General features: G+C 36.2%; 1 protein-coding gene across 1 annotated transcript in view; it reads left to right on the forward strand.

The window, feature by feature from the left end:
* KCMF1 (potassium channel modulatory factor 1) overlaps positions 1-10,945 on the forward strand; it is a 62,235-nt gene that overhangs the window by 42,293 nt on the left and 8,997 nt on the right. Inside the window, exons 3-4 of the mRNA XM_015593868.2 lie at positions 382-521; positions 9,995-10,096. Of these exons, the coding sequence (XP_015449354.1) occupies positions 382-521; positions 9,995-10,096 (242 nt within the window). The remainder of the gene's footprint in view (positions 1-381; positions 522-9,994; positions 10,097-10,945) is intronic.

The following is a 10,945-nucleotide window of genomic DNA, read 5'->3' on the forward strand; positions in this document are numbered from 1 at the left end:
TCTTTATGTTGACATTGGCATTGCCACAGTATATATAAAGAAAAAGTAAATTACAATAAAATCAGAACCAGATGTGAAATGAGAGATGTTTTAACATTAAATGAAGGGATTAAAACGCTGTTTGCTTTGTTTTTCTCTTAAGGCTGTAGTAGCTATATGGAGAAGGAATTTGGAGGGGCATCATGGAGTCCTTGGGAGAATAAGGATGTTGCAAATGTAAACAGAGAGGTACCTAAGCACTCCTTGACAGAGTGAGGTTGTTGGTGGAGATTTCAGGCACGCCTTTTTTTAATTATTATTTTGTACGATATGATTACATTTGTATATATTTTAAAAACTAATAATAGTTATTTCTCAGTGCAATTCCACTTTCTTTTTCAGATTTGTACTATGGTGGAGAAGCTTTCTCTGTAGAGCAGCCACAGTCTTTTACTTGTCCCTATTGTGGAAAAATGGGCTATACGGAGACATCTCTTCAAGAACATGTTACTTCTGAACACGCAGAAACATCAACAGAAGTGGTAAGTGAAGCAGCTTTGTGTCTAAAATGATGGGGTAAAGTACATTATTTTTAATATAAATAAAGCTAGGTCACTATCATGTACTTTCCAAGTATACTTATACTGTTCGCATAATAATTCTTAAAATTAGGCTTTAACAGCAAGTTTTACACATCCTAGGAGGCTGCCTAGATAGATGTGCAAGATAATTCCCCTCATTTGTGCACACTCGCCATTCTTGCCCTATTGCTAAAAGCAAAGTATGGAATCTTGAGCAAATTTTATTTTCAATAATAAATCTTATGGAGAAAAATGACAGCATAAAAGGACTTATAAATCTTTTACTACTGATTCAGAATAATTAGTTTTAGCTGATAATTTATTTAATATTTAAACAGTTGTCAATTAAAAAGAGTCATAGAGCACAGAATAGAAATTATCATTCTGACATTTTGTGTATAAACAATTAGATGTATTTGATCTAAATTTTCAACACACATTTCCTTATTAGGAGCGGTAATAGTGCATGAACCACAGTTTGTTTTTTTAATTCCCCACCCCGCTTCCATCCCTGGTTGGGGTTTTTCCCTTAAGAACTGGATCTCTGAAGGTGGGGCGTCTCCTCCCACTCACTCGCCGCACACACCCAGGGCCTGACGCATCCAGGACCTGGACCGTGGCTCCACTGGGCCTCGAACCCAAGACCTGCGTGTAAAGCAGACGTGCTAACCACTACTCTATGGAACCACCCCCTCATGAACCACAGTTTTTACAGATCTTATAAATCTAATCTTGTACACTTTTTAAAATATTATAATTACCTATTTATCCTTATAATCATCAGGTAGTTAGCAAAGGTAAGCATTGAAAAGCCAAATATACATTAGAAGAAAAAAAATAGGTTTTGATTGTTACTGCTTGCATTATTTATGAAAGAATGCAATTGGATGCTGTGTGTTTTTCTGTGAATTAACAGTAGTATTTTATTTAATAATAGTGGAGAAATATATAGGATTTGAAACATACAGTTGCTATAGGCAACTGTATTGCCACTACCCAACTGCATTTTGCTAAAGAGATTATAGATGACCAGGATTCGGTACTTTTATCATTTGTGCTTTTCATTATTTTTTCCTCAAACACTTTGTATTTTATAAATCTTTTTTTCTCTCTTTAATATCACTATCTTTGCATATTGTTTTAGTAATAGTTATTTTGAGCACATTTACTTTTTTAAAATCAGATAGTACTTTTGATTATAAGGGCTATACAGCCATTAGTATCTCAGCATATTTTTGAGTTGATAACAGGGAAGGAAATGATAGACACTTGGGATATTTCAGATTTGTTCTGGGATAATCTATGTTTATATGTCATGATATATTTTTTAAAAATTTTCAGTGATAGTTGACATTAAATACATTAGTTTCAGGGGTACAGCATAGTGGTTAGCCATTTATATAACTTAGAAAGTGTGTGTCATATTTTTAAAGAATCCATTTCTTTGATATGAAAACCAAGAGGGAGAATCGCTTAGATTATCATGACAATGAGATAATGGTAGCTTTCCTAGCAAGGTATCTGTACTACTCTTGAGAGTGTGTTGTCATCTCTGGGTAGGGTTTTCATTGCTCTGTACTCTTCTCTGTATTGAATTAAAATCTTGCTGGGAAAGGTGAACAGGTAGTTTTCAGAATGAGAAGAACACTTAATGTGAAAGGAGGTGCTGGGTAAGATAGCAGCAGGTGTTCGAGACATTCATTCTAAATTCTTTTTCTCTTTGGCCACTGGTGTGGTTTCTGTTTTGAAATACCGGTTTGTCTAGTTCAGTGTCTAGACAGCTAATTTCGGATCAGTGCATAGAAATATTTTGCAGAGCCTGCTGGAAGAGCCTGTAGGGAGAGTGGTAGAAATTAAAGATGGGAGCTTTCTGGCAATTGTTGGCAAATTATAAGATAGCTCAGAATTTCTTTAAGCACTTCTCAACCTTCTCTTCTACTACCCTTTTCCCACTGTGCCACTCAAGCTAAAAAAAAATGGTTAAGAAAATTATTTGAAGATGCCAAACTCAATCTCACTTGACAAATTGGTTATGCCCTTGAGAAGAGGAGCATACAATGCTACCGTCATCACCAGACTCTAATTTAAAAAACTTTATAAACAATATAAACCCACTAACTTAGGTAGAGTTCATCTCTGGGTCTTCACTAAAATTGTTGCTAGCTTTTGGACACTGCCTCTGTGCCTCTGTCTCCCTGCAGCATTCAGGTGCTTATTGACGCATTAAGCAATAAGAGGTTCCCATTCCCTTTCCTAAAATCTACAAATAAAATATCTAGCTTACCCCCAGAGAAGATAGAAAAAGCAGAGCTTACATTGGAGTATTTCTTCTATGTAAGCATTGATGCTCATATTTAGAATGAATTATGGAGAGGATAAAGCTCTTGACATCTTTGGAGTTCTTTTTTATTGTGGCTGAATCATGTTATTTCAAGTTTTGTGAAATTTAGGACATCAGCATACACATATAATTTAAATTTCTGTCCAAGAAACATGTTTAAAACCAAAACTTAATTATTTAGGACTTTTAAATCATGTATAGAAATATAAGGAAAATTAAAACTTTTGTATATAACAAAAACTCCCTAACATTCTGTACGCTGTCTTTAGAAGCAGGTGATGGTTCTGACCTAAGCATTAAAATGGGGAGAATGGAACTGAGGAGAAAAATAAGTTCAATGTGAAGTAATTCATACTTAATTTCAGTGTTCCACTGAAACAACAGAAAATTAGATGATAATCAAGTTGAACAGTATGCTCACTCAGATCTTGTAAGGACCTATATCTATTTTGGCAAAATGAATGACTAAGGTGCAAGTAGCAACTCAGATGGTTCCAGTGGACCCAAAAGGAGTTTACCATATAGGATAGGTTTTCCACTGGTGCTTTTTGTATGTCCTCAAAGCAAAACTCCAGTATTCAGTCTTATATTTATTATACCTGCAGATTTTATAAGGTAAACTACCTTTATTTGGACACGAGATCTAAAAACTTGAAGTTGTCAATTAACTTTACCAGTTAATTGACTTAGTAGAATGTCTTTTTTAGTATAAGGATTCAAAGATAATGCTTGTAAACAAGTTTCGTTGTGTCTTGGCTTTAAATTTTTATGGCTCTTTTGGGGGCATCACTCTTAAACTCTGTTAAAAGTACCACATTGTATTGAAGGTGATGAGAAAAATCTGCCTTACAGGAAAAGCCTTAGGCATTTCTTGAGCTAAGTTTAAGAGCCCCTTAAAAAGGGAGACATGAATTATATCCCCAATTTGAATAAATAATGAAAAATACACCTTGATTTTTCAAAAGAGAGAGACTTATGTGAACTTTAATGGTGGCAGGTTTATCTTATCTCACTTTTTGATATCATTATGATCATTTCTTGATAATTTTTATAACCCTGAATATTAAGTTAACACTGACTTAGTACTCGGTAAATAATGAATTAGTTAATCCGTAAGAACAAAATTATACTATATAACAAATTTAACCAGTCAGAACTTTAACTTTTACCAGCTTACCTGTATTTCATGGCATAGGTCCTTTACTGGAAGTCGGTATAAAGAATAGCGTAAAAGAAATTGTGCTTATTGCAGTTCCAGGCTTTACTTACACGTTTCTATTTAAATTTGTATAGGCTACATATATAACTTCAAAAAGGGTATTTTTGTAAATATCTTTTGGATATTTAGTTTGGAACTCAGAGCACAATAAGCACATAAATTGACAGAACACATTATGTGGTGAACTTTCACTTCAAAGCCAGTTTAGGGAAACCTACCTAACATTTTATTAGAAAATGTAGTATTAAATAACACAGGAAAATTATTTGACTTTAAATTGTGCTGTCTTTCTTGGGCTTATGGTTGGTTAAAAAAGCAAATTCACACAAGGATGAAGAAATAAAGCAGAGTTTTTCTGAAGACAGTAGAGCTGTGGCAGTGAGCAGGGTCTCACTTCATTTCAATTTTGCTTCAGAACCTATAACTCCCCAGATACATCACTTTTCATTTTTTAAACCATGTTTAACTTCATAACTATACTCACAACTGTGACAGAGGAAAGGAATGAGAAATGAGAAAAGGGGAAGGAATTTTCAAGTAATGACAGGACAAAAAGCAAAGATGACTTGGAGCCTGCAGAAAGGCTTATATGTGAGAAAAAAATGTGGGCGTCTGAGCAGAAATTAACTGAGTCGTTAGCTGTAAAAAAGGAAGAGGGAAACATAGCATACTTTATCATACTTTTTTGCTCTCGGAAGGATGTCAGAAGGAAGGCTGGTCTACATCATTCCTGGGTTAATTATTAGGAGCGGCTTGGAAAGCGAAACATTTGCTGGCCTTTTGCAAGACAAATATTCATAACTTCTGAGTGTATCTCTCTGAGTATTAACCAAGAACATTACATTTAATATGTAAAGTGTGAAGAAATATTGCTTTCTGAAGTCATGAAATTCTGGGAGTCAGGCACAATGGCCGTCAGCTTGATAACAAATTCAAAACATGGCTTCTACCCACACACTTTATGGCCTAAAGACCAACTAGCTCACATGAACACAATTGGACAATAATCCAGAAAGGAATCAGAGAGGGCTTTTGTGACTTGGTAGGCCTTGAAAAATGGGTGTGATTTCAAAAAGTTGACAGAATGGGAAGGGAATGGCATTATTCAGAGAACCAAGATATGATATTGAGAAAGAACATAATAGATGGAGGGGCTGGTAAGGCATTGATTGTTGTGAGAAATAAAATTGAATCTGCCAAGTAAGGACAAATAATAGAGAACCTTTAAAACCAGAATGTTTGCCCACTTGGTTTGGTGGACAATAACGAGAAATTTTGACATCTGTACAGAGGAATGACATTACTTTCTCTACCATCATGCCACAGAAGCTATAGTTTGGGAAGGGAAGGATGGTGACATTTGAGTGACTGTAGATCTTTTGAAGCAGGATGAACCTAATTGTAATGATTATGTGGATGAGCATGGATCACAAAAGGGTAGAAATTTCAAAAAAGCTGTGCTGCCTCCTATAAGATTGTGCTTGCCGGAGAAATGATGCATCAAACATTTGGTGTCACCAGAAAGTAACAATAGAAGATGATGTAGAGAAATCACAACTTTTGAAGAGATACTCTCAAAAGGAGAATGTTTCTCATGGATCTAAAACTAACTTGGTAAAAGACATAAATGAGTTTATCAAGTTTGTGATCCAGAAATCTAGTAAAGAAATGCCAGTTGCCAAGGCAGTTATTTCACTTAAGATATTTGCTGTTAACAAGAAACATGGTGTCCCAGAGTTCTCAAGGGAAGTTTCACAGGTCTGAAAAGATGATGCATTAAATTGGCTTGGCCTCATTTTAAAGAACTAGCCTAGCTCACTGGTATCTACTGAATGATTTTGGTGAAAAACCAATCTGTATAATGCTGCAGACTAGATTCAGTTAAAGCCAGGTTATATGGTGGATCAGGTAGGCAATTTTTTAAAATGCATTTTTCTGTGGCAGTAAACAAAATGGACAAGAGACTTGTTATGAAGCCTTTCAAGAAAAAAAAGTGGGGAAAGAACTCATTACATCATGGAATTTAACTGTTTTTCTATCGTTTTTAAAGCTCTGCACAGTACCCAGAGAGAATGCCGTTGGGTGTGGGTGTATGGGTTTAAGAAAGGCTGGGGGAAATCCGAATTTGCTTTAGACTGGTTGATAATTGTATGGGGAAGAATGTGTGGTGCTCTTGTTTAAAAACAAGAATCGAGCATTGCTGACTTCAGATTATTTTTTTTATAGAGGTAGCATGCTACAGGGGAAAAGTTTTGTAAATTCCTAGTGACTTGGCGTTTACATACGGAATGATGTTCTAGACATCGGTGACCGCCTTAGGAATCGGCACTGACTGATTGCTTGCTGGCAGTCATGTGCTGGGACCACGTGGGAAAATGGGAACTCCATTATGTGCTTAGCATGGTATCTCATGACAGTACATTGGTAAAGGCTTCCCTTCCAAAAGGGCTGCAGATAAAAAGCACGACAGATGGTGACCCTCTGCAATATAAAGCAGAAGGGAAAGACCAGAGCTGTAGCAAAGACAGCATAACAAAGCTGGGATGAGGGGAGGGAGTGTTGGGGCGGGGTGCGGATAAGTAACGATAATGTTTGTGAATAAGGATTGGGGGCATGTAGTAAGTAATAATGACATTTGGTTAAATAATAACGGTAAATATTTGTTATTTTTCAGTACATTCTATATTTAAGCTGTATTTGCCAAATTTATTCACTTATAAGATAACAGGGACCCATATCAAAAATACAGGATCTTGAAACTCCTAGAATCAGTTTCCAGGTAGGGGCTGGGGAACTATGTTTTTAAAAAGTGCTCCAGATGATTTACATCCTAAATCAAATTTAAGAAACACTGACTTAAGCCACTTCAGTAAGCTTTAATGTTGACAAGTTGCCATAATTTTAAGTTAATGTTTACTTGGAATTTTCTTGTTCGAGTAATAGATATTACTATATCGTGTGACAGTAGAAGTGTGATAAATATTAATGTTGACAAACTGTCATGATTTTAGTCATTAGTTTACCCTTTGTATTGAATTTTCCTGTCCTGTAAAAGGTATTAGGTACTATCATGTGGACATAAAGACACACATAAAACTAAGCAGTATTTGTGTCCCTGAATACCAGGGTAGCTTTCTGTCTGTCCTTATTCCCACCCCTACGTCTCTGTTTATCCTGCCCCACTTCGCTCTTGTTTTTCTTTCTTCTTCTTGTTCTCTCTATTACCTCTCAGAAAATACAACTTTAAGTTACCAAAGTTCTTATTCTAAAATATGAATTAGCTTACTAAGTAATAATGTGAAAATTAAAAGGTGACCAGGCACCCGGTCCAGTCCCATCAGCAGTGGAGCTTAGTTTTCCTTTCTAAGTTCTCATCCGAGTTAACTTTATGTGGCCCAAGTGTGGCACCATCTTCCATTTGGTTTTAATTTAGTCTCTTGGTTTTCCTGAGCCAGCTGCTAAACCAGGTGATCCTCCCACCCCAGTAATTCTTTATCTTGGTAATTAATTCTTTATCCCTAGTAATTATAGAAGTTTAAGTATTTGTTTTTGTATTATTTCTTGCTGAATGAAGCAGTTCTGAATACCTTCATCCTGCTATCTTAGCACATTTACTACAATGAAATCTAAAAGACTTTGAGTTACAGAACTGAAATTAATATACAGTGTTAAAAGATCTTGATTGAGTTTCTGGTTTACACCCCCATCTTAAAGCTGCTTTTCTTTGTAGGAGATTATCAGTCTTATTAGAATACTCTTAGTATGTTTGATACCTATACTTTCTTATTTGTCTTCCTTCCAAGAATACATATTCTTGAGACTTTTCTCATCTAAGAACATTTACATGCGTCCTCAAAAGTACTGAAACTTCTGCAGCTATCTTTGTGCAATTCAAGTTGTTCATAGATTTTACCCAAAGGCCACTCTCAAAGGAAGATACCTTTTGCTTTTTGGTGTTATTTTCTCTGGGTAAAAATCTTATGATATTATAATAATAGTCCAGCACCTGTTCATTATTGCAAAATGCATTCTCAAAAATATCTAAGCTGGTTTGTTTGTTTTATTTTTAAACAGCTGGAGTTGTTTCTGCTTCTCTAAATCTTGTTGGTCTTTTTGCTTTAAGCAAATCTAGTCACAATTCCCAAGCAAGACATACAAAGTAAAATAAGTGTATCAAATATTACCACTCAGTGTCACAGCACAAGAATGGTACATACAAAAAAAGTGCTCCAGATGATTTACATCCTAAATTCCTAGTAAAGAGAGAATTGATAATCTGTAAACTTGTGAGCAGATACAATTGCTTTTCTCTCTGACAGAGAAAAAAAAATATCCGACCACCCTTCTGTCTGTCATTTTCTAAGGAGGGCACACGCATGTCTATTTACCTCTTTTTTTCCTTTGCCTCACATCCTTTTGTGACCTCCCTACTTTTTTTGCGCTGTCATGCTTCAACATTATTTCTCAAAAGCATTTTATGTTTTCTTGAGGGTATTTCTCAGAGTCTAAAGCAAATAACCAGGACAGCTGGCTGTTTGGGCATAAGAACTGGAATCACAATAGAACTCAAAATATCAGGGGAATTCTGCTTTCTAGTCATTCGAAAATGGGGTTTGTGTTTACTTAGACTGTAGAGATCAGAGTAGTTTGTTTTTTCCCTCCATATTCCAGTGTTGTCCTTTCAAGTCTCACCTTTCCCCTGCCCTCCTATCTCCAGTGCCACTCGTTCCTCCCACACTGCTGTTAAAAGCAATAAAGTCGACCAATTGCCTGAATTTTTCTCCAAGTGAAAGAATTTAAGCACATGACACATGTACTGGCAAGATGAATCACATATCCTATCGACAGCTCTTTTATCCCTAGAGAGGCACAAGCCTAAGACTTTAACTGTACATTTCCTTAGAGATTTCTTTGGCTATGCTCCTTTGCATTAGATGTGTCTTCTTGGCTCTGTTCTTTAAGATTGAAGTTTTTCATGCTTCAGGGCTTGGCCTCCACTCTTGGTCCATCATCAGCCCATTTGGACTTCTGAAGAGTAAGGGCCTTTCCTCTGAAAGTTCCTCATTCTTTCTATCCTTCCCCTCCCCTGCCTTCTTTCACCACTTTTGTTGAAAATACTGTTTCAGAAACCACATTTCCAACCTATCAAGCCTCTTCTGCCTGCCTATACACCATTTTATTCCTACTTTCTCTTTACCTTGCCCTAAGGCCCTCAGGGACGTTGATCTTCTAATCCTTGACCTTGCCCTGCTCATTAGTTTTTGTCCCACCTCCTGTCCATCCCTCTGAGAAATAAGGCTCTAAAAATGGGCTCCCACCTCCCCCCTTTTCCCTCTGGAAGTCCCATTAATGAAGTTATAGAGCACATTTGCATATAATCATTATCTGTCTTACCATATCACACTTAAAGTTTGTGCTATTTCATTTTTATAAGACTTTTGCTGTCTTATTTGGAGATTGGCCCTCAAATATAGCTTATTTTGGGTAAGCTTATGTCTCAATCTTTAGCATTCAAGACTGGACTTAGTCAGACACGATGTGCACTAAACAGCACATTTTAAAATTTCTTATGGGAACTATTTTTCTAGACCATATAAATGAATCAGCCAGGCTGTTAGAAGGCTCAAGTTTGAAATGTCTATCTACAACTTTTGTGTCTGACCCTGAGAGAGAGTGTCTGTTTTTGTTGAGTAAGAACATTGAAGGTGCTGTAGTTCTTGTTCAGGCCTCCACTACTTTTTACTAGTTTAAGATCTACTGTGTTTTTGCATGGTTAAAACTTGGTAGTAGTAAAATTTATAGTAAAATATTCATCCAGAAAGATGTCTGATCAGTGTTCATCTATTAAATCTTCTCTCTTTATTTTCATTTCAGATTTGTCCAATATGTGCAGCATTACCTGGAGGTGATCCTAATCATGTCACGGATGACTTTGCAGCTCACCTTACACTTGAACACAGAGCCCCTAGAGATTTAATATCCTTTTAAGAGGCAACAAAGGAAAGAGTTGTTTGTAACATTTGTCATTTTGATTATTTTTAAGGACAGTATCCCCAAAGAGAAAACTAACTTCCAATTTATTTTAGTTTTTACTGTTTTTCTAAAAGTGATGCAATGCTGAGGTGCAATTTCTTATTTCTCTTTTTAGATATTTGACCAATCTTCAGGAGAGTGTTTTCATAAAAAGAGGAAAATACTAGTCCAAATTAAAATTAATTAACTATAAGGATTTATTTGCTTCCCCTCCGTGTTCTCTGTTGCCTTCCCCTGTTACAGGCAGGATGTTAGTAGGCAGGTGTATATTTGGGGCTCTTTTCCCTTTTGGAGTACCCTTCTCCAGAGAAAGACATTTCCTTCCCAGTCTCTGAGTAGGATAGCATAAAATCAGGTCAAGCTCTGCATTCCTTGATTGCTTTCATTTCTGATTCCCCTTCCCAATCCTATCTCACCTCAGGTCTTGGCAGTGTTCCCTGTAATCTCCCGAGAGTTTACTGGCCCACCAGAGGGAGTAATTTTGTAGATTATGTACTTCTGATTTCAGGTTACCGATTGTTTTTCTGAAACTATCACCTGTTAACTTAGGATTCTGTTCTCATGTAAAGGTTTCAGTGCTTGTTGCAATTTAAAGCAATTCAAGAGCTAATCTCAATTTATCTCTCTGCCCGACTGTATTCTTACTCTTTTGATTGCCTCCTGGCAATCATAATTCAACCTTAGACCTATTAAGGGAGAAACTGGTCTGGTCATTCATTTTCTTATCCTACAGCTCTTATCTCTTGCTCACAGTTCCTGATTTTCTAACTGGAAATATGATCCTTTAGAGTT

The sequence above is a fragment of the Pteropus alecto genome, unplaced genomic scaffold, assembly GCF_000325575.1.
Source record: "Pteropus alecto unplaced genomic scaffold, ASM32557v1 scaffold117, whole genome shotgun sequence".
Classification (NCBI taxonomy): domain Eukaryota; kingdom Metazoa; phylum Chordata; class Mammalia; order Chiroptera; family Pteropodidae; genus Pteropus; species Pteropus alecto.